This window comes from Typha angustifolia, chromosome 12, assembly GCF_048772165.1.
Source record: "Typha angustifolia cultivar Huaian chromosome 12, ASM4877216v1, whole genome shotgun sequence".
Classification (NCBI taxonomy): Eukaryota; Viridiplantae; Streptophyta; class Magnoliopsida; order Poales; family Typhaceae; genus Typha; species Typha angustifolia.
Window position 1 is genome coordinate 8,840,302 of NC_133250.1, and position 26,532 is coordinate 8,866,833.

Genomic DNA, 26,532 nt, shown 5'->3' on the forward strand with positions numbered 1-26,532 from the left:
TGAACAGATTCTTGCTGATTAAAACATCAAGATAGGGATGGATAACTCTTCAACTAAATGGAAGTCACTCATGAGATATTGAACTTAGAATCATGAAGACCAAATATTTTCCCCAATTCAATTATTGTGAATATCGCGATCCGAAAAAATTAATCTCACTAACAACCTTCAGTTAACAAGTCAGAAACTCTATTAAAGTACTAGTAGTTGGGGCACAAGGACCACACTGATACTAACCGAAAGATTCCTTCATCTTTAAAAGGGAAACTATAGTTAAAAAAGGCCGATCCACCACCTTAATCCCAATTAATTAATTCTCAATCCACCAATTAACCCACCACTACCAGCCAAATCTTGATTTTTCTCCATGTTTGTCCTAATGGGTTTCTCGCCCTCACAAGAATATTCCGCTAAAGATCCAAGCTAATGCATCCTAACATGCTTCCGAGTTAGATTGAATAGAAGGGTTTTGATTTGTAATAAATGTGATGAATATATAAGTATGTGTTAGTAAAACTTTTGGGTTATTAAATTAAACCTTGCCAGATTCTTATTTGAGTTAGAATTTATTCGTACTTAGGATTTGATATTTAGACGTACCAAATGCCCGCACATAGAAGCGTCTATTCACATGCAAGAGGTGATTAATTTCAAACTTGGAAGGGAGACTAGTTACAAATGGAAAACGTGGCGATGGTCAAGCCACAAACTGTAACTCGTGTATTTTTTAGGCAAATAAGAAGGTGCCACGTACCCCAGTTAGACAGCCTAGAGTAAGAAAGGCATTGGATATAATCACTTCAACGACAAGCTTTCCCCATTTCCGTGTACTTCGAGAGAAACGATTTGGAAAAGGTTAATTGGCCAAAAGGGCGACGAATCTTTGAGGCGTGAGAGATTAAAAGAAGCGAAATCCAAAATTGAATTGCGATAGCTAGTCAATTTTCTGCGAAAAGATCGGATTTTTACAGTCGGGGGGCTAGTCAAAATCCGGCCTTTTCCTCACAGTAGAAGGCCGGAATTCGAGCTTCTGGATCCTTCGTCCTCCGGCGAGTTGGATTCGGAGGATTTCGCCGTTTTCCCGATCTGGGTATGTCTCCTTTTGCTCGATTATTTCGTCGTTGGAGTGAATCTGTTGATTTATTGGGTTTGGGGAATGGGATACGATTAGTTTGGAACAAAACCCAGGTGTCATTTCTTAGTTAATTGATTACAAAAAGGGACTTTATTGGAAAGGTTTTGGGGAGTTTGATTCCTGGTGTTTCATTTTGTGGAGTGTTGGAATTCTGTCTACTTTTTTAGGTTTTATGAGAATTCTTTGATCAACTCGCGCTAAAAGATTTGTATGATGTAGTAATGAGAGAACCTGGGTACTTATAATTGAAGGCCTGATCAAGACTAGGTTTTGCACTGGTAATTAATATTAGTTTTAGGATACTCTGATGGCAGTTTAATTAGTTATTGGATACTCTGTATGGCAGTTTAATTAGTTATTAATAATCCAAAGGAGCAGTACTCTGGAAACTTATCCGTAACTCCATAAGCTTTTATCTTATATCAGTCTTCTTGTAATTAGATATAGTGCTTCTCTTTGGCAAAAATCATTCTGTTTTCTCGATCTTTTGATTGATGCTTAACTGATAGCATCTATTCTCAGGTCGTGACAAATGTATCAACCGAAACCTATTTCTACTCTAGCCCCAAATCAGAGCAATTCCATTTCTCATAATCAGCAAATAGAATTAACTGATAATTGTATGGGCCCAAATAATGGAGGGAGCAATAATTTGGCTGCAAGGCAGCGTTTACGGTGGACTGATGAGCTTCATGAACAATTTGTTGATGCTGTAACACAACTTGGCGGACCTGATAGTAAGTTCTTAACCAGTAGTTGCTTATACAGTTTATTTTTGAATAGTCAAAGTGCTTGTGCGGACAATCTTTTATGTGTTCTTTTTCCTATGTTCCTAAATTACTTAAATTTCTATGTTATTAAGTAAAGAAAGGAGAGAGGTACTTGTAGGTTTGCGTATGATGTCTTGGAACAGGAGATGTTTCAAAAGAATGGTCGAGATGGCATGTTCACGGGCTTATGGCATTATTCAGAACTTTGACAATAGAAGAATCTAAAATAATAAGATAATAATAATGCAATGCAAATGCATATAAAGCTAGGAAGTAGGAGCTATAGGATATTACAAGTACGTCGCAAGGGAAATAAGATGGCACATAATTCTCAATATGTAGGATTTCAGATAATGGGGTCAATGTGATGTTTCTGGTTTTTATGGGGACCCTTCCCCCTTGTATCCTTTGAGAAGAACCAAGTATACTATTACTTTTGCCGTGTTTGATTTTGATTTCCACTTTTTCTCTGACTTCTGTGACCTAGATTATGAGAGGGAATAACTGAGTAAGGCTCACAAAGCCAAGATCAAGTAGTTGGGGTTTTGATATTTGTAGAATTAAAACAGATGGTGTAATGAGTAAATAATTGCTTGATATTTTCACTTGATGTTACATTTGATTTATTCTGTATAAAGTCAAGCTTTACTTATGTACGTAAAGTAGATGCTTATTATATTTGAAGTAATTCATTCCTATAGAAGGGCTTGAAGCACCTATGCCATATTAGAAAACACTATGCAATTCTATATCTGTTAGTAACAAATTATTAGAGCTGGCCATAATAGTTGGAAGCAAACTCCTTTGGCTTCAAAACAATATCCCAGATTCTGTATTTGCAGCTACCTTCTAATGCTCTTCACTTTAAGGGCTGCATCTGTTTGAGAAATACTTTTTCCTACCTGAAGAATCCACAAGTAACCCGTACCAATGACAAAGTAATTAAGCACGAGAGCTCCTTATGATGCTTGACTGATTTCCTTTCAAGTATATGAACTTCAGATTTTATCTAACGACTCGGTCAGTAGTTAGCAAAATTGCTATAAGAATAGTATCATTGTCACTTAATGTCATTGAATTTCACAGGAGCTACTCCCAAAGGAGTTCTCAGAATCATGGGTGTACCAGGACTGACAATATACCATGTCAAAAGCCACTTACAGGTACTTGAATTGACATATCCTGTTTTAATATTTCCATCACAATATTCTTCCTACAGGTAATCCAGTTTCTTCTCTATCCAGAAATATCGGCTTGCGAAATGCATTCCCGAGTCTTTAACTGAAGGTAAGATCATTAGATGTCTTACTACATGAAAATTTGAACAATTAATTTGGTAAATAGATAGATCTTCCTCTTTTATATGAGGATAGAAGGGGAAGCTTCAAACTGATTAGGGTTTCAACCTTATAGGAACAAATGGTGAAAAGAAAGATTCTAAGGATATGCTCTCGGGACTTGAAAGCTCTTCGTAAGTATTAAGTATTATCTCCTTATTACATCATTTTGGATGATAAAGTACTCAGATTTGCATAAATTTTCTAACTCCCGATAGGACTTCATATTTACTTTATTATGGTTCCGATTGTTACAATATTTGATGTCACTACCTTTGCTCACATAATATTTGGAATCTGCATCATGTTACAAGCTATTATTTACTTCTCTTTGCCATGCTTCTATTTTCTTTCATTGTGCTTGCAACATTACTAATATTCTGTTAAAATGTAGTTTCTCTTATATGACATCCTGACATTTAGGATTAATTTTCCATAAAACATGACAAGCATTTCTTTATTGGTATTTAGCACTTACATTCGCTGTCCATTTCTATTTCACATTTTGCATTTGGTAGGTATAATTTTTTTTAAATATATGTTTACTTATCTAAAGCGCTGGTTTCTTCTTGAAAATTTTCAGCTCCTTGTTTTCTATGTCATGAACTTACAGTGTGGACCTAATTTTTTTTTAACTATATATTAGTGTATTTATGCATATGCTTATACCTATCTAAAGCACTGATTTCTTCTTGAAATTTGTCAGCTCCTTGTTTATGTCATGAACTTACACTGTGTATGGTGTACCTAATATTTTTTATTATATATTTAGTGTACATATGCTTGTGTTTGTAATTTGGCTTTTACTAGGTTCTCTTTTCCCCATTTAAATTGCCTTAGTATCTTTTCACCATTAATGCTAGCACAACCATAAATGAACCGGTGATTTGGTTCTTTCTTCAATTTTCCGTTACAACATTATCCTTATTTTTTTCTTTGTACCAGTGGAATGCAGATTAGCGAAGCTCTAAAATTGCAGATGGAGGTGCAAAAGCGTCTATGTGAACAATTAGAGGCAAGTTCACTATTGTGCTTTAGCACTTCCTAATTAGACGGCAATCTTAAATTCTTACATTTGCTACTTAAATGTGATAATCTATGAACAATTACAATATCAACAACAATAAACCGTGGGAATCATCATCAAGATGTGCCAGGCTTACTCTTGAAAAGGACTAGCTTGAGAGAACTGTCTGGAGGTTGCTCAAGCATAATAATCTTGAAATGAAATATTAATCACTTGTGGACTGGTAAGTGGTAAATAGTGTCACTCAGGAGAAAGATAGATGATTGAGTTTTACTGGCAACTGAGCTCCCAAATTCCACTGCTGAAGAGGAGTCTCAAAGCTGTTGGCAAGAACTGCGAGATACTAATAGTGCAATATTATCACTTCCCTTAGTGCGGAGGGGGGCAGAGCTAGGGAAGGTTGCTTAACTGCACTCAACTTTTGAACACTTTTCACCCACCTAGGACAAAAACATTGGGATAGAGAAACATTAGCCAACTCCTTGGACTCACAGTATGCATAGAGCATGGATTGTTACATAGGATAGCATGTAACTTGAAGCCAAAAATCAGCATTTGAATGGTTGGGCTGTTATCTACCTCCTAAATTACCTTTTTTCATGGGCCAACAGTCACAGCTCTCATTTGCGGTTTGCCTCATGCCCAATATACTTCCCTGCTTTTGTGAACAGGTGGTTCATCCACCTGCGTTGCTCCATGATTGCCTAGTAAGGTGGAACTCATTGAGAAAAAGATATGCAATTGTCTTACCATGACAGTTTAGCAAATATAGCTTCATGTTTGTGTTTTTTGCTGTGGTGTCCCAAGCTCAAATGAAACCAGAAACTTTGAATTGCTCGAAGGAGTCTTTTCCTGTCAAGCTAGTTTTTGGCAGTTTTATCCTTTATTTTTCTGTTTCATATTTTTACTTTTCCTTTTCTGGATGTAGTTGATATTTATTAATAAATCAACAAGCAATATCTCTCATAAGCTTTTTAATTCTCTATCAAGATAATTATTCATCATTGGTATTCTCATTTATCAACACTTGGATAGAGTGAGAACTTCATTTTCCCTAAAGGGCTGCATGTTCTTGTCAACAAGACTGCATGGAAACAATATTACATTACCACTTTATCATATTAATAAATGATAATCGCTTTTAATCTTCTGCAAAATGCTTCTCAGTAACCTGTGTGTTACTGCAATGTGCATTCTATATCGGGGTCTCTAAGAGTATCATGAGAGTTTGCAATGAAGTATCTACACATGATATGAGCTTTCAAATCTGTTTTGCAGGTGCAAAGGCAGCTGCAGTTGAGGATAGAAGCCCAAGGCAAGTATCTGAAAAAGATAATTGAAGAGCAGCAGCGCACTGACGGGGTAGCAACTGAGACACCTGGAACAGGAAATTCTGGTCCAACATCAGGTGAACATTGTGCTAATTCCGAAAAGACTGATCCTGCTACACCAGCTCCAGCGTCTGAGTCTCCTATCCAAGACAAGCACATCAATGGTGACAATGAAGGCACAAGTGGACTATTTAAAAGCCTTTCTCATGATGACTCTTTCTCTTCCCACTGCGAGCCGCTAACACCGGACTCCAGCTGTCGTGCCGGCTCCCCTTCTGAGAGCCCAAAGCATGAAAGGGCAAGCAAGAGGTTGCGTGCCACAAGCGGTGCAGGGAATGGAATGACTGATTTGGTTCTTGCCAATCATATCCTGGAGTCAAGCTCAGGTTCTGATTTTAAGCAGCAGTACTCAATGTTTCCCACTGGTAGGGGTCACCTTAATTCGTTAGACAGTGATAGTTTTGAAAATGGTTCAGAGAAAAATATATGATCAGATTTACATGATTTACACGTAGTTGTCATTAGAGGATGGCCTGCTAACCTTCCTTGCAAATAAATGCTGTCAGGAAGAGGAGTTACAAAAGATTGTCACATTATATTTATTTCTGTAAAGGTTTTAAAGACCCATATCATGAAATGCATGTATGCATTCACATGTATGAAGTAAACTTTTTCCTCATTAGTCTGTCTTGCACAAATTGGGCTTCCCTCGGTTGCTTTCGCTGCTGGGATCATGGGGTGCACAAGGACACATGATTGAGAGACTAGATCGGCTGATCTAAGCTAGATTTTAGGTATTGGTGGTGATTGAAAACCAGGTAGTTGTGGAAGGACTTGGCTAGGTGATATGAAGATCTAGGTTTAGATACGATAGATGGATGGGTGGGCTGAAGGCTCTGTCATTTGAGATTCTTTTTAAATTACTGATCGCAGAACTGAACTCAAATCAAAGAGTAAGCAAGGAAAAGCTTGAAGTATAAATGATATTTAGCTATTAGAGCCCCTGTTTTTACCTTCATATAAGAAAGTGGCAATTAACTTTTTATAGAGTAATTAATGTCCATTACGAGAAGCAGATGCTACCTTAAAAACTCTGGCACAAAATCCAGTAGTTCCTGAGCCAGCAGCTGAGCTGCCCTTGTGGCTAAAATCCTAGCATTACTACAAGCATATTTTGAAGTACCTATATGCTGTACACGGTACAAATTAAGCTAAGATGGAGAAAAATAAAACACCAGAAGTTTCATCTTTACAACCCTCTGTCAGGTATTATTCATGCGACTGGAGCATTTGATCAGAGAAAAGTGCACTTGTATGAGCAGGAGATCTTTCATTAGTATTTTGTTCTTTCCAGTTCTTACAACATGAAAATTATAGCTTAGCTCACTCTATTGATGTATACATAACCAAGGCCAACAAGGTGATCTAAATTTTTGGATCTCCAGACGCCATTATTTGACAAGTGATACAGAATACATTCACAGGCACAATTTGGTTCATGGGGTTGTCGTTTCGCCAAGCACCAAATATTTGTGACAGGACCTCATTCCTCATCGTCTTCAATATCATCGATCCCCACCCAGCGAGTAAAAGCAAAAAGGAACTCCTTGAAGGTCACTGTTCCATTCTTGTCCCAGTCCATCTCCTCTATTGCAATGAAGGAAAGAAAAACTGGGTTATTTTATTAAACAATATAACAGAAAATACTCAGTTCATCGACTTGTTAAATTAGCTTCAATAATCAAAAGGGCAGGCAAGATGGGGTGAACCTTTTAAGTTTGAAAGGTATTACACTTTTAAATGAAGCTTGATTAAGTAGTAATTTCCAATTTCACAATCCTATAGTAGATATCATGTACGAAATTAATATTTGGCAGGCCAACATTCAGGCTATTAAGTGACATTATCATTGGCAAACATTAATTAGAATTGAGACATTAATGAGACTTCAACAATCATGAGCATCCTACTCCAAGCTTTTTCAAATGATTAAGGTTTGCTGGAGCCCAAGTTCAGAAGGCCCCACAGGATAATAGGTAACTATTCATCAGCATTAACTTTTACAGAAACTGTTGAGCATTCTTGACTAAATCAAAATCAGGCAAGAGAAGAACTTTTTCATGAAAAGAGCTTCTGATGATCCTTAGTGACCACAGCTTGGCAGGTAGATTAATTACACTACAGCATTATCATAAGCTCATAACAAAAATTGACAATCACTTTAATGTGGATGCATATATGCTTTCAACACAGGAGCTTTTCTTTCTGTCACAACTTTTGGCTTACATCTATGAAAAAAGAGAATAAGGAAACAACTGACCGAATCTTTTCATTGCGATGCGTCCCGAAGAGCGCTCCCCTGAAGTAGTCTCATTTATTGCATGCACCATCTCACTCTTACTTACGTATCCATCCTTATTCTTGTCCAAGAAGACAAACGCGTCAACCAGTGTCTCAAAAGTTGACTCAAGATTTGGCAATCCCATCTGTGATCTCTAGAAGTACATCATGGAAATGCAAAAAAAGATACCAAAAAAGAAAAAACTCTCATATAAAGAATAAAAGAAGAAAGAATGACATGACCAATTCAAATTGACTCAAAACATCAAGATGCATAGAAAAGTCAAGGCAAAGATAACACCCTTCCAATTTTAATTCTCAATCCAGCGTAAACTTCAATCGAACAGCAATTTTCCTTTGTGGAATTCAGCATATAAACCAATATTCTGATGAGTTCTGTTTGTGGAAAATTGCTCTCCGTTTACGTGAGAACTTAAAGCACATAACCCACTGGTGTACTTTTCAGATAATTAAGCTGAGGTGAAATATCGTTACTTAGCCATTTTCTTGAAATTATTAATACACAAAATAGTTTTTATTTTAGGTTCTAAATTATCTGTCTCAGAACTTCTATATTGTTGGTTAATGCTGTAATATAGTACATCAAGATGTAAATCCAGAAGGATACTGCTTGTCCAGAAGCTGGTTCCTTGAGAAGATATACAAGGCAAAGAAGTACGATAAATTCATTGAATTTCATTCCCATGCTCTCATTTATATCACATGCCTCAAAGAGATCATGGATCTCATCCTCTGTAAATGAAATTTCAAGCTTCTGGAAGCACCGTTTCAGTTCTTCTGGGTCTATTGCACCATTGGAATCTTCATCTGGAGAGGTAAGAGAGTAAGAAGTCAGCTGAAACATGAAATAACATGGCTCATGCATCACAAAGAGAAGATCAGACGTGGACCATTGGAATTTAATTGATATTCTCTACTCAGTTAATGAAACTAAATCTTTTATATCAATCAGATTATGAAAGTCAATGCTGGGATTTAATCTGACCCTGTTTCAGAATATGGTTGATACCATAGGCAATTATTTTTCTCTAAATGATTCACTGTATTGTCTAATTGTCTGAAAAGTTCTCCAACCATGACTTGTAACAGCACTTAAAATTTAAAATTAGTCCAGCACGTGCCAGTATAAGTATACCACAATTCAAAAATACAAACTACTTTCACCTGCCTACAGTTCGCAAGAACATTCTTTGAAAATATATAGGCAACCTTCTCCCTAGGGATAGCATGTTTAGCTCCACATCAGCTTTTTTTTTTCTAAACAGAGCTCCCTAGTTTACAAGTAGATAGCCTACAAGAGGTAATTCCTTTCTTGCTTCAGATCAGGTAGTATAAAATTGGAAAGATGACTAACCAAATTGCTCAAAGATTGTCTTGCAATTTCTTAAGCTCTCGTCAATTTTAGGAAACTTCATGATAATGCTATTGAATGATTTCATGGAAGTTCCTCGGGAGGCCCTTTTCTGCATAGCTTCAACCATCTTTGCCTCAAGCTTTGACTCTGGTGAGCTACGTTTCAGTGTCTCACTCCTCCCAAGTGCACCACCCATTTTAGTGGATCAAGAAACACTGCACACAGGATGCCAACCAAATATACTTTCTCAAAATTAACAAAAGTAATGAGCAAGGGAAATAGATATACTTATTTAGAGCTATTCCTAGTATAACATGAAAATGTAGATATATGTTATCAAACAGTCAATGTAAACTGAACTTTGCCTACAAGATTGAAAAGCCAAGAAATGAATTTTTTGAAAAAAACTATTAGACCACATTAAAGGGAATAGATTAACTTTGTGTACCTAAATAAGTCTAACATGTAAAAACCAAGTAAAGTTAGTTTACTTCCAACATTGATCTTCATCAGTGCACAAAGTGAATAATATAATATCCAGTTGCCTTCAATATTGTTCTCTTTATCAGAGTATAGTAGTTAGTTCCAAGAAGGGACATCAAATTAATTGACATAAGAAAGAAAAAGGAAAATAAGTAAATAAAATCTCAACTTTTAAAACTTAAAAGGCACATGTGCAACAGTCTGTCAAGTCCTGAAGCTCTTTGCAGACAAGAATTCATACAATGGCTAAGAAAGCTAGCTTTCACAAGCTACTATGCAGTCCCTAGCAAATTAAACAAGTATGAATAATTAAATATTATACATATATTCTTCTACTGACTTCTGGTATTGAGTCAGTCCTGGTAAACCACGCAGGCTCAATTAAAAAGAACATATTTGACAAAAAAAATAATACTAAGAGCAGGGGGAGGGAAGTCATTGTTTGTAGATAAAAACAGAAACTTCTTAAAGCATAAAAAGGGAAAGTAAATTGCCTCAACCATCTGATATACAAAGAAGAGACAGAAATACTGAAGTTCTTGTTATGCTACGTACGCAAAATAGTTCACCATGTTCATCCAACCCAAAATTGAAGGTAATATAAAGCATTCAGTACTATATTGCATTCAGGTAATAAACAAGAAGAAAAACTAAAACACCAAATATTGATGTAAGGGGGGAAAAATAGCCTACTCAATGGTAACATCTCATATGAAAGATATCTCCTCCCAAACATCTAATCAGTCTATTACTTTTGAGTAAGGCACTCTCCGAAAGGAAGGTAAACAGGAGTTAACGGCAGGTGCAATAGAAAGGCAGTTGGAGGCAGGCGATAGGGAGGTGCGATAGCCGAGAAATTTCCATATTTCCGAGAAATTGCCATAAACGCGTTCTATTAAATGCCCGACAATACAAATAAAGCATCAATTGTTTGGAACAGAACTCTAGGCCAAAAAAAAAAAAAATCCCAATCGTGAGCCCTTCAAGAAATCCCTTTGTGATCTAGAGCGACACGGTTAGCAACAGCAAAACGAGGACATGAAAACCCAAACATCTTCATGCTTAGAAATCGCAAACCAAGAAAGACCCACGAAAATTTGGATCGCAAAGATCCCATCTGAGCCCAAAAGGAGGCAAAAGGGGACACTTGCCTGGTCCTCCCCGGCGCCTCAGGCAGGCATCAAAGAAACCCGAGAAGCCGCGCGAATAGATGGTTAGAGAAGGAGATGCTAACAGTCGGCGGAACGGGTTTTCTTCAAGCTCTCCGATTCGATCGGAAAGACGAAGTCTAGGTTTGCGAGAAGGCTGTGAGGGACGGGATGAAAGAGGAAGAGGGGGGGGGATGGTGATCGCTTTCTCAGGCTAAAGCTGGCGAGAAGTGGGGACGGTGGGGATGGCTTCGTTTTCAAAACTTCCCCACGTTGAGGTGGTGGGGCCCCACGTCGATGAACGGTGGGTTTCTCACCACGTAGGAGCACCAATCTTAAAGCATGTACACCCCCCCGACTTTTAGGATATTTCTTGGCGATATAGAAACATCGGTTAAATGCTCCTCATTTTTTTATTTGTTAATAAAAATATTTAATAGATATTTAATAGATATCGCATCTGTGTTAGTTAATCACATTATATTTATTTATAAAGGAATTTTCTTTTGCTTGCCATAAGAGAAATTTGCAAATAACACCTTGCCTTTAATATTTTTTCGGTTAACACCCTGACTTTAAGTTATTTGTACCCGACTTCTCTGTTTTGTCATGTACGATGTTACTAAAATACCCTTGAGAACCTTTTTAATCTAATCTTATATCAACTAAATTTGGGTTCATTAAAACGTATCTAAATGCGACTATAGTAAAGTATTCTCTCTCGCCGCCAATTTATCACCGAAAGAGAGAGAGAGAGAGAGAGAGAGAGAGAGAGTTGCGATTGCTGCCTTTGATCCTCTCCTCGATCGTCTTGGTACATTTTCGTTTTTCCAGTTAATTGCTTCCTTACTCGATTCCGTGCCAAATCTTTAGTCTATCGACTTGGAAATTTGTGGATTTCTCGCTCTTCTTCGTGACATTTCTGCTTCCATCTCTAGGGTTTTTATACACACTCGTGTGTGATCATTGCAACGCCGCTACCAGTTTTCGTGCTTGAAATAAAGAAAAAAGATTTCATTTTGAGAGCTATACATGCAAAGCTCACAGTTTGATCATTTCCAGATGCGTGCATAGATAAGAAGCTAAATTAGTTATCATGTTCTAGGGCAAGATTTACTAGTTGGTACTACATTCGCAGTTTAAATTCAATTCTAGCATATGAATTTGCAAACTAGTAACATAATCTGATGTAATGATCTGGAAGCCAGCATGCTATGCTTGTGAAATGGAGCAGACCACTTTTGTTGGTCATTTTGTCAACAATTTTCCGATGGGTATATCTTCTTGGATCTGATTTATTGGATAGAATTGATGGAAAATTAGTGGTGTCCTTTAATCAAACATAAGAATAAGAAGAGTACGGGGCATTAATCCCTTTCTTATTTGTTTCCTTAAGACTAAAATATACCGCTATTCCATTTCTATTATGAGCAGAACACCATAAAAGGTTGGGGATTGGAATCCTGGTTGTGTAGCATCATACTATCTCTGGGCAGATAAGGAAGTTATGCAGATTAAGATCAAGTGTAACTGCAGTGAGGGGAAATGCCCGGAATGGGCAATTGTTGAGCTCCAGGGTGTTGTAGAATCTCAGGCGGCCATCGGGAATCAGATCCAGGGTCTTGAAATCGGCCAGCTTTGCTGCTCCTCTTCCTCTTCGCAGGTTGGTACATCCTCACAAATCAACACCACGCTGAGAGATTCCAGGATCCCCCCATTTGATAATCTACTGTGCAGTTGATATTTGTTTTATGCTACATTCTTAGCATAATTTGTATGCTTTAAGTTTTTCGCTCAGTTCCTTTTCTTACTGAGAGTAGCCTCATTTGGTTGATTTGGTGTTCTTCAGGTAAACTATACTTTCACTGTTGGCTACCATGAACTCTCCGGCACAAAAGTGGCCTTGAAGAAACCTTTGTTGGTGCTAAAGAAAAAGAAAGCAGTGGATGGGCAGGAGATTGTTTCTAATTCCAGAGTTTCCAGTGGAGTAGAATTGGAAGTAATAGGTGTTATTCGCCACAAGATCCTGTTCAAGGATAGGCCCAAAGCCCTTATATCAAGTATGGATTGCATCCTAAGTAGCCTTTTCGTCGAAGTTTAATTTATTTTTCCACCACCACCTTCCTGTCTCAAAATACTCTTCATTCAAGCTCTCTATTTCTTGCCTGTTTTTGCACAATAAAACCCTACTGAAGTTGATTACTTGGTAGTTGAATCAATCAAGCATCATAGATTCATAGTTAAAACCTTTCTGCTTCAATTTGACTTCTTGAACTTTTCTTTTTCTTTTGCAGGGCCACAAGTAAAGGATAAGAGTGTTAAGTAAAAGTCAATTGATTTACTTGAGATCATGATGTCTTCACCCTGTTTGGTATAACAAGTAACAAGCGTACTAGCGGCTGTTATTAAGACCAAGTTATTGAACTCATTGCCCTTCTGATGCTTAGTCCCTAAACAGTGCTTAGACTGTCTTGTAAAACTATTGTAGTAATCAATGTTGATTTCCTTCATCTAGGCATTTTCTTGCCCTTGGCTGCAAGAACAAGTACCATTTCTTGAACTCTTTGTGGAATTTAAGCTTTGCGACTAGAGATGTGAACCTAGTGTACAGATCTGGTAAAACAATTATTTGCACAAGGTGGTAAGGAATTTTTTTTTCTAAGTATTTTGCTCCTGTCAAAGTCATAAAACCTAATGATTTCCAATTTATAAATGGTCATTAGTAAGCAAAAGAAAATTCAAGTTCCTAGGCTTTACTTCACTCAATTAAATAAATCTTATAACTTCTTAACTGAGTCATGTTGGAGACCTAGCTTCACCTGTGGAATAAAACCAATACTAATATATTTATTTTAATTTTTCATATAGCATAAGAGAACTTATACCAATATAAATTATTCTAGTGTATAGTTATATATTAATATAATATGTAATAATTATAGTTGACGTGGCATGAAATTAAAACAATAATTTAGCAAACGATTAAAATACTATTTATAATGAATGGATAAGGAAAAGAGAGGAGAAAAAAAGAAAAAAGAGATTGAAATGATAGTTAATTAAAGCAATGACTTGTTAAGAGTACAATAAATAATCAATAAATATAAAATATTAGATAAAAATGAGAGGAGACAAAAATATGTATCATTATATTAGTATAGACCCAAGTAGTTATTTATTTTGCTATACCAATATAAAAAAATTTATTGTAAATATATTCTTATTCCATAAGTGAACTTGGTTAAAGAAAATTAAGGTGCAATTTGCAAGACACATCAATAGAAAAGAATTTGAACATGCTGAATGGGTTAGAGGGCAGCGTTTTCACTGTTTTAAGATCATGTTTCATGAGCTATAATTAAAACTACAAGTTCTCATTATTTGAGAGTTACAAATTATACTTCTCAGATCAGGATTGGAAACAAGTTTTACTAATGCAGTCAAGGGACAAACACATTGGCATTCATTGTTGAAGGTGTTCCCGGAGAAGATGTACGCATAAATGAGATTCCTTGAAATTTGATGCTTAAGAACCTCGTAGAAATTGGTTCAAAAGTATATGCTTCACTTCTTCTCCCTGTCGATCTTGCAATAGGTCTGGTCTCTGACAATTAACAAAATATTCAACGTGCAGGTCAAGGGGCACTAGCTGATGATAGGATGACGAACTTCATAAACTGCTATATTTCATCCAGTGGACTCTACTCAAGATATTAAATATATCAATCGAAGTAATTATCTAGTGCGATTGCCATCATATGGTTTGGTTGATCAAGCTGCATACAAAATAATTCAGGTACTCTGGTATTGTTGGTCTTGATATTCAAGTAAATAAATACTACATATCTAAAATCTGCAGGGTTGTAGCATATAATCTAAGTAAAATTTTTTTGCTTTCATAACAATTACTTTGTAGAAAATTAGACAAGGCTCGGCAGTGCAGCCAATTACCTAGTGCACATTCTCCAACTTGGGCATTGTCGTATGCATGTCTCGTCGTCAGAGACAAGACTCAGGAGGTGGCAACATTTTGGTATGAGAATTTGTAGGCTAAGGCATCAGCCTCCTATGAACTATGAACGATTGTCCATATTCATAATCTAAATGAAGACAGCAAAGGTAACAAAAAAACCTCAGCAAACCAAAATTGAAACTGGTTTCAGTTTAGAGAATCAAGGCTTCAGGATCCCGTGGAGCTTCCAACCTCCATGACCAGCCAAGGAGAAGGCCTGCACAGATAAACAAGTTTTACTTTTACAATGGTGATGGGAGTAGTCAAGGAACTAACTTCTATACGAGAGGTTCACAAATTACAACTAACCTCATCCCATGATTTTCCTGCAGCTTCAAGCAATGCAGCATTGCATGTCTTCAATTCTATTGTAGCACCAGAGAACATAGAGGCTGCTTCCTCCCAGCCCCTGTTATGTCCCATGCACCTGTACAATTACCATAACCATAAGACATAAGAAGCTGATGAAAAAATAAGCACATCATTTAGACTTTCAAAGAACAGCAGTTGGAAGTATTGTGAAGAAAGCAAATTATAGGTGTAGGAAATAGGTTGGCTTAGTCAGATGACCAACCATAGAGCTAGTATAGCACTTACATCACAGTAAGGACATCGTCCCTTGAATACTCACAAATTGCCTTTTGCAAGTGATCAGCAGTCTGGCCATCCATTGCTGCGATCGAGTAGAAGCTAGGGATAAAATATACCTCAGCTTGAGAAAATCCTTGTGCGTGTTCTTGCAGAATAAGAAGAGTTTCCTTTGTCCGAGTGGCATCACTGCAATAATTAAAGAGTAAAAAAACTTGAGGCTCTCAAGATCCTTCTTCCTACTTATCCTTGATTATCTGGGAGAGGGCACACCGTCAAGTATGTGATGTAGGGTACTAAACAGTTTGTATTACTGGCCATTAGTCTGTGCAATCTCTGTTGATTTGGAATGTCATTAGAACTGTATCTCACTGTCTAGTACATTTGTCAATTCTACCAATGCATCATTGCATGTCAGTTTTTTCTTCTGAATTGATATAGTACGTAGAATGAATCTATAGATATTTAATAAATGTCTATAACAGTTCGTATGAGAAATAGAAAAGGGAACTCCAAGGCAACACAACAATAACTTCATTCAAAATGTTACTCTTTGTATTGGTGAAACACACTCCTAGATAACAAATATTGGATTTCAGTATAGCAAGGAATCAACAATACTACAAACTGAACGACGAAAGTGATACTTCACTTCCTACACCTGTGGTTTTTTCCATTTTTTCCTACATTCTGATTACTAACTACAGGCACGCCTTCACTTAAAAATTGCAGAATGTACCCAATATCTGTTCTCTTTTAATTGCCTTTCTAAGGAAAGGTACATATAACAATAAATGGTATTTTTTGCCAACAAAGAAGAGAAGTCATTCATTTTGAGTAATTCTTTACTATATGCTATTAACCTTGCAAAGAGATTGTTTTTTGTATTTGAAATTTCAGGTCATCAATCATAAATACTGTAAAAGAAGTTAGGTTATGCCCATCATTTAGTATAAACAATTTGTGAGTCAGATCCATCAAAACTGGACCATGGTTCCTATTTTACCAAAGCAAAGGGTGACTGTAAACTTCCATAAATTAAAATCTCAGATCCGAACCTGGATAGGATTATCTCAGGTATCCAGCCCATCTGTTGAAGCTTGCGAGAAACATTAATTGCATCATTTCGCCCAACTTTGCTCAATGGTCGATCATGATCTAACATAACAATCAAGAAAATCACCATGGGATGAACAAAACTTTCTCCTTTGCATAACTCTTTTACTTGATTTACTAAAACAGCATCACAGCGAATTCTCAGGGGTTGGGAAACGAGACTAACAAGAAACCCACTAATGCGAGGAGCATTCCTCGTGAACTAACCAAACCAAATCTGTTCCACAACTTTAACACTAACCGAGTCAAATCTGTTCCATGCCTAAAACAAAATGCAAGCAAAGGTTGTACCAGGAAATCACAACAATTGAACAGAGATCAAATGAAGAAATAACACTACCTAAGGATACCGACTCGATCTGACGACCATATTTTATTTCCACGAAGGAACAAACTAAATAGAAAACACTCAACATATACACTTCCAATCTGCTAAGAAAACATCGAAAAAGATCAAATTTTGACGCAAACCGAATTCGAATTGCTCCAAAGGAACCAAGAATACCACATAAAAGCACATAACTGGCCTGGTAACTTCATCGCGATTTCATGAATGACTAAATCTCAAACACTAGAAGGAGATCGGACCCACATGATGAAGTGACAAGGGAATGCGACGAGTACCCTTCGTGAAGCGGTCTGGAAAGGTGCTGTCTGCGTGGCGGAGGAGTATGAGGCGGCGGCGGGGGACGACAGCGGCGGAGGCTTTGGCGTCGGCCTCGACGGCGGAGGTGGAGGCGGTGGAGACGGAGACGGAGACGGAGAAGTGAGAAGGGGATGCCATGCGTCTTCGAGGGTTCGGACAGGGGAAGAGAGAGAAGTGGGAGGAGGAGGAGGAGGAGGAAGGAGTGGAGATTTGGGGGGCTCCACAGCAGCAGAGAGGAGATCTCATCTCCACACCAGAGAGGAGGAGCTCGGTTTAGTACTCCGAGAGGGGATGAGATGTAAGGCTTATTTTTAAGGTTCTATTTTGCATTTATACCCTCACCTAAGTCCTTTATTTTTATTTTCATGAAAACAAGAAAAAAAGAAAAAAAAACGTTGTTGCAATAATATTAGAATGTTATTGGTGATATGCAAACAAAACTTTTTATTTATAATTCTCCGGATTAATTACTCTGACACCGCTTAAATACACTCGAATCTCCTAAATTTTTTTAAATTACAATATCACTTATAAACTTTAGAAAAATTTTAATATTATTCTTCTGTTAGTGTACCGTAAAAAAATTCGAGGAAGCTTATATAGCAGTTAATTAATTTCAAAATGACTTAGATGTCATTTCAACCAAATTAATAGAGATTAAATATAATTTTATATTATCATATTATTAAATTAAGATTATATATATATATATAATTAAGATTAATTTATCATCTTCCTCGCTAAACCCCTCCTTCACCATCACCGACATCCCCCCATAAGCTGACATTGCTGATATCATTGTTGTCGACATCTCCTCCCTGCTGTCGAATTATAACAATTTTGCACCAATCGAGCTTCACTGTTACGGTGAGAGTGAGGGTCGAGGACAAGAGCATGATGATGAGGGTGAGGGCAAGAGCCGAGGCGATGAGTTTGCCTTTTAGCAAACTAGTCTCGAGGCTTATGAATGGCCTCAACCGTTGCATTGCCGAGAGGGCGTAGAATGCGAGTAAGTTGGAGATAAAAGAATAAATTCGGATTTGGTGGAGGAGATGGATGATTTTAATTTAATTATTTTATTTTATTTTATTTTATTTTATTTTGATCGTTATGGGTAAATTAATGACTTCGTTAACTTATATGAGTATAGTCGGTCACTGCGTAACTATGCCACGTTAGTTACACTCACTTTGTCTAAATAAAATCGAGGGGTTTCAGCGTAATTAACCGTAATTCTACTCTACTCGGATTGAGTAGAATAAGAATAGCAGTCGAACCGCTCGTATTCTGTGTCGAGACACGTGTCAAATTTCCGACGAGAGATTCTGCCATGATGTCGTTGCCCCTCGCCCTTCTCGTTCGCATCTTTGAAGCTTCTCCTCTCTTCTACTCTTCCTCCCTTTTCTTTCCTCTTGTTGTCTCTCTGATAGCAGATTTTTTCGGATAGGATCGGAAACGAGGGTAAATTTCTTAAGAGATGATCTCGTTTTTTTATCTGCGATGAGTATTTGAGCTGTGGGTGGCGTTAAAATCGCTTATTGATTCCATTTCTTGTGCTTTTGGAGCGATACAGAGCTAGGTTTGGAGTGGCTTTCAGAGATATTTGATAGAATTCATGCATATTATTGTTTGAGATATTTGGAAGCTAGTCCTTTAGAAGATTGTTTTATTGATCTTTACCCTACTGTAGGATTAAAATTTTGATTGTGGAGGTTTGTATGGAAATATTTCTCCATGCAATAGGTTTTTGGAGATGGGGAGTGCTGATTTATTAATTAAAAAGAATAGAATTGAATGTATCAACAAACTAGAAGTTTGATGCACTGTCCATTGTCTCGTTGGTGCTTATTCTATGACGAAAGCAGTACTTGTTGTAACTAAAGTTTTGATCTTATAGCAATTTTTGTATTGTTCTTATTGTATTGTGGAAGCAATAATTGAAGCTTTTGCACCTTCCTTTTTCCTTTTAATCCTGTTGTATGTTGTATCATTAAAGCTTTTGTAGATTGGTCTCCACTGCAGTTAGTCTCTTTTGAAGGTTGACATCTTACAAGCTCTGGTTTGTGCTGAGAGGAGATGTCAGGTAGGTTATTTGCTTAATATTTTCAATTTTGCTGCACTTTTGTTGTTGTTAGTGCTGTCCATGCATAAGCTTAACAGATGCTGTGTGTCTTGGTGATCCTTTGCCTTAACAAAGTCCGTCGCCGTTCAAAGAGTCTGCAAGGGATGGTTGCATATGATGAGTGGAAAGATGCGACATATATGGAGGATTCGGAGGACGAAAAGAGAAGATTGTCAATTGGGTCTCTCAAGAAGAAGGCGTTGAATGCGTCTAGCAAGCTAACCCGTTCTCTTAAGAAATGTGGGAAGAGGAAAGTAGATTATATGACTTCTTTTGCTTCAATTGAAGATGTAAGGGATGAGGAAGAAGAGAGGGCAGTATATACCTTCCAGCAAGAGCTCATCTCTTGGAACTTGTTGCCTGATAAGCACAATGATTACCATATGCTGCTCAGGTTTGTATAGTTATGTTGTATTTACTACTCTGTCAAGCTTATTGTCAATATTTGATTTCAAGCAAGGAGTTCAATGTGAAATATTCTAGTTGCTACATTGAAGGGTATCTAGGTTTTCTTCATCACTAGATGGATGGAAATCCTTTTCTGTACTTTCCTACTTGTTTTTAGCCTTTAGTCATATGGATAATAGATCACTTAAACTTTCCTGTCAATTGATCTATTTCTTCAGGTTTCTAAAAGCTAGGGAATTTGATATTGATAGAGCAACTCAGATGTGGGCTGAGATGCTGCAATGGAGAAAAGAATTTGGAATTGATACAATTTTGGAGGTGAGGCTATCTAATCATACTGGTTGATTAATTTTACATGCATAGAGGAAGACTAGTCTGGTACATTTCAAAGGTGAAAAGTTATAACACTTATAAAAAATGGTTGTAGAGCAAATATCATGGTAATTAATGATTTTACAATGGTAGTAAGAAGAATGGTTAAATATTTCCAACCAAGGCAGTTGCTGAGATGCATCAAAATTTTTATCAATTGTCTTGAATTAATTCCTAGTAACAGCATCCACTATCATTTCCTTATTGGTTTTTGAGGAAGACCTTTATCTCTATGGCCTTCATGCATTTTTTGAGGGAAATTTATCTTGTTTACATTTGCCTATCTCGGCACTCCATGAGCTCTATGCTAGAATAAGAACATTTTTTGTTTCCAATTTAGGTATCTTAGATATGTGTCAAAGTAAACTGGTAAAACGAATGACTTGAATCAAAGTTTTTTTACCCTTGACCTCTTCAACATGTTGTCTAGTTCTTAGGTTCACTAGAGTTTGATTGCTAGATTATGTGCATCTTATAACTTTTCTAGAGAATGTTATTCCGCCTTAGATGGAGATCAAATATCATCAATGAGAGAGACAATGCTATTGATTACCAGGATTTTAAGTTCGAAGAGTTGGAAGAAGTGTTGCGCTACTATCCTCAGGGTTACCATGGAGTTGACAAAGAAGGAAGACCTGTGTACATAGAGAGGCTTGGGAAGGTTGAACCAGATAAGCTTGCAAAAATCACTACAGTGGAGCGCTACATAAAGTATCATGTGCAGGAGTTTGAGAGATCCCTTCGTGACAGGTTTCCTGCATGTTCAATTGCAGCGAAAAGACACATTGATTCAACAACCACAATTCTGGATGTGGATGGTGTGGTAGAATATTGCCCCTAATCTTACCCAAAAATTTTCCAATGCAATGAGGAATCCAAATCAGATTAGCCTTTTATTATGCAATTTACAATGTCGCTTGTTTCTCATGTCAATCATAATGCAGGGTCTGAAGAACTTCAGCAAGACAGCTAGAGAGTTGTTGCTTGCCATGCAGAAGATAGATAGCAATTATTACCCTGAGGTGCTTAAGTTTAACTAATCACTTATTCTTCTGTTCATGTGTGTAATCATGTGACAGCTCACAACTGTATCTATGCAGACTCTACATCAGATGTTCATTGTTAATTCTGGTAGTGGTTTCAAGCTACTTTGGAACACCGTAAAGGGTTTTCTAGACCCAAAGACCACATCAAAAATTCATGTGAGTGCACTCTATAAGAATGATTACTTACCTTCCAGAGTCATATGATAGGTTTATATGAGATATCATTATGCAGGTATTAGGAACAAAATTTCACAAAAGACTTCTTGAAGCCATAGACTCAAGGTCTCTTTTTTTCCCTTTTCCATCTCAAACATACTATCAGTCAGTTTCTTGTTGTCAGAATTCTCAGAATGATTCTTTTAAGTATTTCAGCCAACTTCCAGACTTCTTGGGTGGCTCATGCACCTGTGCTGCCGAGGGAGGTTGTCTCATGTCCGATAAAGGACCATGGAAAGATCCTAATATCATGAAGGTAAAATTTCTTCCTAAATTGATCATATAATAATTTTCATCTCATTGCATACAAAAGTTGATCATATAATAATTTTCATCTCATTGCATCCCTACTTTTTACTAAGTGAGGTTTAATCAAGAATTCTGGCAATACCAAATGGTGGTTCAGTTTAAGAAATTAGGGGATATAACAAAGGAGCATAATATGGTTCAAACTAGATAAATTAGTCATCGATAATGCGTAAGTAGCGTATAGCAATGCTTAACATAATGTATCCAGAGAGGTTCATTTAATTACAGTTTGATGGAGGATATGTGCAGTCACAAAGTAGTTCCTACAGTCAAATATATTTAGACTTTCTTTTGACCAAATAAAACAAGCAGTAGAATTCATACTTCTATTGTCCTTCATTTTCTTCATTTATAACTTGCACATGATTCTCAAGCAAAAACTCTGAGGCATGCTACATGACTATCAAATATAGAAGAAAGAAGGAATACATTCTTGAGTCCACACCTTTTGAAGGCAAGGTTCATAATTTTGGCCCTTGCTTTACTGCCAATCTTTGTTCATCTTTCTACTTTTGCACCTATATAATTATGTCGTCTTTGCTTAATAGCATGTTTTGATATTTTTCCTGCTCTGGAATGACAGATAAGAAGCAGCGATATATTAAGAATTGAATCTGGACAAGGAACTTGTGATATTAAAGGGACAGTTGAACATAGTCACTCAGCTCCAATTCAAAAAGAAGTGAGTTTTTTCTTACTTTCTTTCTTATTGTAAATCTGAATTTAGATTATTTTCCCTTTTCCTTCCTGGTGACATATGGACATGGGAAGAATTTTGGAACCACGCTCACCTTTGATCTTTCATCATCTCATTGATTTAAGATGAATATATGGTTAGGCAGAGTCACTTTTTAAGATATAGTATTCTTGACTGTGGTAGGTCAGGGAATAAAATATTTTTTAAAATTAAAGATAACCATATCAAAAGTGACACATTCATGAGCTAATAGGAAGCAAGCAAATAAAGTGAAGAAGATTAATCCTTTGTGGATCCACTTAAGTCGCAAACTATTTTGTTCTTTTGAGGGCTTATCGCTTTCTTATCATGGATTCTGCATTTGGCTACCTAGTAATAGGCAGCTGCATTTGGCTAACTAATAATAGGCTTATGATAGAAATAGATGTCTAATCACTCCATTCTAGTCTAAGTATCAAAGGAGACGATGTCTAGCCGCAGGAGAAGATTTGTCAAAGCGGACAAATCTTGAACCGAGCGTTTGAACGGCCTTCCTGGCATTCAAATGCCAATGTTTGAGAGCAAAAAGGCCACTAGAAGCATTCTAACGACCATCCTTGCATTCGAACGCCGGTCCAGTTCGCCTAGGAAAATTTTCGATATGTTCGAATGCATTCCCAGGCCGTTTAAATGCCCGCTAGACGCCTAGTTGATTTATTTCAAAGTTTAATTAGGGTTTGACTTATTTTTTTCCTTAGGTGACTAGTTTGATTGAGAGACTATATATAAGTTGTTTTATGTGAAAGCAATAAAAGTATTTTCTTCTCTTAGCTCTTCTCCCTCAAGTTTAGCCAGGGGGCTAGGTTTTGTTTTCTTCTTCGTTTTCACTATTATCTTGTTGTGGTATTGATTGATAGGGTTTTGTCGGGTCGGAACCTATCAATTAATATCACTAGTCATAAAGGGGTGACCATCTGCAAATTGGCTCTCGCTAAGTCACTAGTGCTGCTGCCTTCATCCAGTCAGTGGAGGTGGCCGCCATAAGGGTCTGTTTACAGTTGTCACCCCCTACAGATAGTACTATAATAGGTTGAGAGAAATTTAAATGAGGATAATTCTGAAGAGACAAGGTACAAGATTTGATATCATGAGTGTACCTTAATGACTGACTACTGATTTTACCATTTATACAGGTTAGAGCAAAAGATTCTACGCTTGACTGCAGTTGTGATGATCATTTTGTTGTGGTTGACAAGACTGTTGATTATGGAAGTAGAGAACTGAGATCTAATAGCACATGTTCCGATATCATAGATCAAGTGCAGCCTTTGCATGGCAGTACAACAGCAAATTCATCGGGTACATTTTTATGTGTACTCATAAAGCTTCTTTCTAAACAGATTTGATCCAGATACATTGGTTCGACTTGCATTTTTAACGTTCACTTCCCTATTCTCATTAAGTGTAGACAACTGATCGCTGCTTAAGCTAAATCGTTTGTTAGAGGACTTTGTACTTGTTGCATCTTTTCTAAGCTTGAACTGATTGTCAATCGCAAATATTCATTTCTCTGGAAGTGCACATTTAATGACTAGAAATTTAACTGTAGTTTGGCATTTTTATGTGTTTGTTTTTGCATATAACAACCGTTGCACCCATACTAGTGTCTTGTGGTCATCAGAAATTATTTATAGACTTGTTATTAGCTAATTAAACTTATTCCAGATGGAAATTGAATAAAAGAACATCCTTTTCTTTTATTCTGGACTTTTCATATCACAATGGTCCTCTTGCTGCTCTATATATTACTACTTCGGTAAGATAATAGTATATGCGCTCGTTTCATATCTGTAAAGAAAAGGGGCTGCTCATATGTTTTCAAGTAGGTAGATTCATTCTACAGTTATTATCCCCCCATTTGTCATGCAGTTTCCATAATAAATTATTATAGAATTTTACTCTTTCCAGGTACTTTGCTAACTGGAGGTCATAAGGAGGATTCAGAAAAAGGATTTTTTTGGCTTCTTGCGAGAGTATTAAATTTTCTTCTGGCTGGAGTACTAACCTTCTTTCACATTCCAAGCTACAGACAAGAGGAAAAGATATGCGACATCCGACGCTCAGATACGCTTGTTCCTAATTTCAATGAGCATCCATCTGTAGAAACTATCAATGAAACTAATCTCAGTCCTGTTCTAGAGCGCCTCCAAAGTCTTGAGATGAAGCTAGATGAGTTGAGTGTTAGGCCTGTGGACATTCCTATTGAGAAAGAGCGTATGCTCTTGGAATCTTGGAGTAGGATAAAAGCTATTGACCGTGATCTTGAGAAGACTAAGGAGGTAATGTTCTTCTGCTTACATTTGACCTCTGTGATATTGAAGGACTGTAAGCCATCATGAGGCAGTTTCGGCATTAATTTATGTATCACAAAATCACAAGTTCAGTAGAAGCAAAACATAAAGAAATATGCTTCCCGCTCTTGATCAAAACTTCAGTATAATATTTCACCGGTCTTGTAGATTTATTGTATCTACCGTCGAGTTTATCTTTCTTTTATTTTTGTGTTTCAGGTGTTGCAAGCTATGGTGAAGAAGCAATTGGAAATTGGAGAGTCATTAGAATCACTACGCTTTTTAAATTTCAATGTAATTCCCTACTCTTTTATTCAAGTAGAAAAGTTGTTCTCAAAAATTAAAGAGTTCTCTTATTCTATCAACTAACAAGAAAGCTAGTTTCATGATCTTCGTAATATAAGTATCTGTTGCCTTTGAAACTCTGCAAGAACATGATGCTAATTCTACTACATTTGAGGTGCTAAACTACACTTTGATATCTTCTTCTCAGCTCATTATAGCTCACATGATGTTCTTCCTCTACTTTCATTCTTTAAGAGACTAATTGTACCTTCTCATTATTCAAGTAGATTCATGCTTGTGCTCTTCTCCTGGCTTCCTTGAAGAATACATTTACTTCGCCTTCAATTTTTATTGCCTAACCCAATAACTTTTCTTTTTTCTCTTTTTCCAGAGACGAAGATTTTGTTGCAGCTAATTATGCGAAGTATGTCAAGCTGTCGCTGCTGTAGATAGACGAGATGCAGAGCAGTGTCACTGCAGAGTACTATTTTCCTTTTAGCTTCTCTCTCTTTTTCAAAGAGAAAATATCTTTTAAAATGCATATCTCAAATCTAAAGATTTATATTCTGCTAATCTATGACAGTGGTCATAAGTTTAGATCCCCGATGAGCATTGAGATCATTATATATACATATACATACACATATATATATAAAGAAAGAAAGAAAAGAATCATATTATTTCAATATTTTATTTGCTTTTGTTCTCTCTTTATATTCATTTGTATGAAGTTTATAGTGGTAAAGATAGAAAAAGGAAACATTTCTTCTCTTATTGATAGTCTGTGGGCTGGGCTGGCTAATTCATCTCCAAACGAGAGTTAGAAATTTAATTATTGCTAACAAAGTAGCCAAGTATGGAGAAAAAAGTTTCAGGTAGACTGATAACTCTGTCAGGAGAATAATTAATTTATATATAAATATTTTTCCTCGTATTTATACTAATTTTCTTTGCATTATAATTAGAAAAGTCGTAAAATCTTTTTATAATTCCACATGATAATAAGGACATATTATAAGAAAAGTAGAATTTTTGGAGTGAAACAAGGAGGAGAAGGAATGGTAGCCAAAGTTTGAAGTCTTCCAGACTAGTTTGCACGTCTGACACACGGGAATAATTCTAATTGTTTAATTTATCTATTAGAATAGATTATTCAAACTTAAAATTAAAATATATGTAGCCTCGGGAGCTCCTTATTTAAAAAACGCTTTAATAAATAAGTTTTAAAATATATCATTTTGGTCAAAACTCCCAATTGCCCAGCAAACAAGAATTCCTATTAGATTGTTTTATTATAGACTTCTCCTGGAATTTTTGACCAATCTCGGCCAAAATTATTATTAATTCTCCACGCAATGTACTAATGAAGTATGTAGTTGGGAAGAACTTTGTAACAAATAGTTTGAAAAATATAGTAGATAGAGAGATGTTATGATTTT

General features: G+C 36.6%; 5 protein-coding genes across 9 annotated transcripts; 3 read left to right on the forward strand and 2 right to left on the reverse strand.

The window, feature by feature from the left end:
* The first annotated feature begins 827 nt into the window (after window positions 1-827).
* Window positions 828-6,227, forward strand: LOC140771753 (myb family transcription factor PHL7-like). Its single transcript, XM_073113409.1, has 7 exons — window positions 828-1,090; window positions 1,658-1,872; window positions 2,992-3,068; window positions 3,150-3,192; window positions 3,319-3,376; window positions 4,188-4,257; window positions 5,548-6,227. The coding sequence occupies exons 2-7, from the start codon at window positions 1,668-1,670 to the stop codon at window positions 6,088-6,090; spliced, it is 996 nt and encodes a 331-aa protein (XP_072969510.1). The 5' UTR covers window positions 828-1,090; window positions 1,658-1,667; the 3' UTR covers window positions 6,091-6,227.
* A 678-nt stretch (window positions 6,228-6,905) lies between these two features.
* On the reverse strand, window positions 6,906-11,169 carry LOC140771675 (probable calcium-binding protein CML21). The gene is made up of 5 exons (XM_073113274.1): window positions 10,950-11,169; window positions 9,316-9,530; window positions 8,569-8,768; window positions 7,921-8,095; window positions 6,906-7,247 (listed from the first exon to the last, which is right to left on the reverse strand). The coding sequence occupies exons 2-5, from the start codon at window positions 9,509-9,511 to the stop codon at window positions 7,144-7,146; spliced, it is 675 nt and encodes a 224-aa protein (XP_072969375.1). The 5' UTR covers window positions 9,512-9,530; window positions 10,950-11,169; the 3' UTR covers window positions 6,906-7,143.
* Window positions 11,170-11,623: 454 nt separating this feature from the next.
* On the forward strand, window positions 11,624-13,464 carry LOC140771676 (uncharacterized). Its single transcript, XM_073113275.1, has 4 exons — window positions 11,624-11,760; window positions 12,381-12,609; window positions 12,796-13,006; window positions 13,241-13,464. Exons 2-4 carry the CDS (start codon window positions 12,454-12,456, stop codon window positions 13,270-13,272), a joined length of 399 nt encoding a protein of 132 aa, XP_072969376.1. The 5' UTR covers window positions 11,624-11,760; window positions 12,381-12,453; the 3' UTR covers window positions 13,273-13,464.
* Window positions 13,465-14,496: 1,032 nt separating this feature from the next.
* Window positions 14,497-17,598, reverse strand: LOC140772030 (uncharacterized protein At3g52155, chloroplastic). Of its 3 annotated transcripts, XR_012106246.1 has the most exons (6): window positions 17,287-17,598; window positions 16,605-16,704; window positions 15,556-15,735; window positions 15,268-15,385; window positions 14,898-15,175; window positions 14,497-14,722 (listed from the first exon to the last, which is right to left on the reverse strand). XR_012106246.1 is itself a non-coding variant. In XM_073113911.1 (5 exons), exons 1-5 carry the CDS (start codon window positions 17,552-17,554, stop codon window positions 15,119-15,121), a joined length of 723 nt encoding a protein of 240 aa, XP_072970012.1. In that variant the 5' UTR covers window positions 17,555-17,598; the 3' UTR covers window positions 14,497-15,118. The 3 variants fall into 3 exon arrangements, 2 of the variants coding, with proteins under 2 accessions (XP_072970012.1, XP_072970015.1); XM_073113911.1 differs by having other exon boundaries at window positions 14,497-15,175; XM_073113914.1 differs by lacking the exon at window positions 17,287-17,598 and having other exon boundaries at window positions 14,497-15,175; window positions 16,605-17,251.
* Window positions 17,599-18,616: 1,018 nt separating this feature from the next.
* Window positions 18,617-25,786, forward strand: LOC140771674 (phosphatidylinositol/phosphatidylcholine transfer protein SFH13-like). Of its 3 annotated transcripts, none has more exons than XM_073113270.1 (14): window positions 18,617-18,769; window positions 19,331-19,391; window positions 19,506-19,824; window positions 20,057-20,156; window positions 20,767-21,033; window positions 21,155-21,232; window positions 21,311-21,412; window positions 21,489-21,538; window positions 21,629-21,728; window positions 22,365-22,463; window positions 23,651-23,816; window positions 24,426-24,796; window positions 25,028-25,102; window positions 25,485-25,786. In XM_073113270.1, exons 2-14 carry the CDS (start codon window positions 19,385-19,387, stop codon window positions 25,506-25,508), a joined length of 1,758 nt encoding a protein of 585 aa, XP_072969371.1. In that variant the 5' UTR covers window positions 18,617-18,769; window positions 19,331-19,384; the 3' UTR covers window positions 25,509-25,786. The 3 variants fall into 3 exon arrangements, with proteins under 3 accessions (XP_072969371.1, XP_072969372.1, XP_072969374.1); XM_073113271.1 differs by having other exon boundaries at window positions 18,626-18,769; window positions 19,314-19,391; XM_073113273.1 differs by having other exon boundaries at window positions 18,636-18,769; window positions 19,305-19,391.
* Window positions 25,787-26,532: the final 746 nt, after the last annotated feature.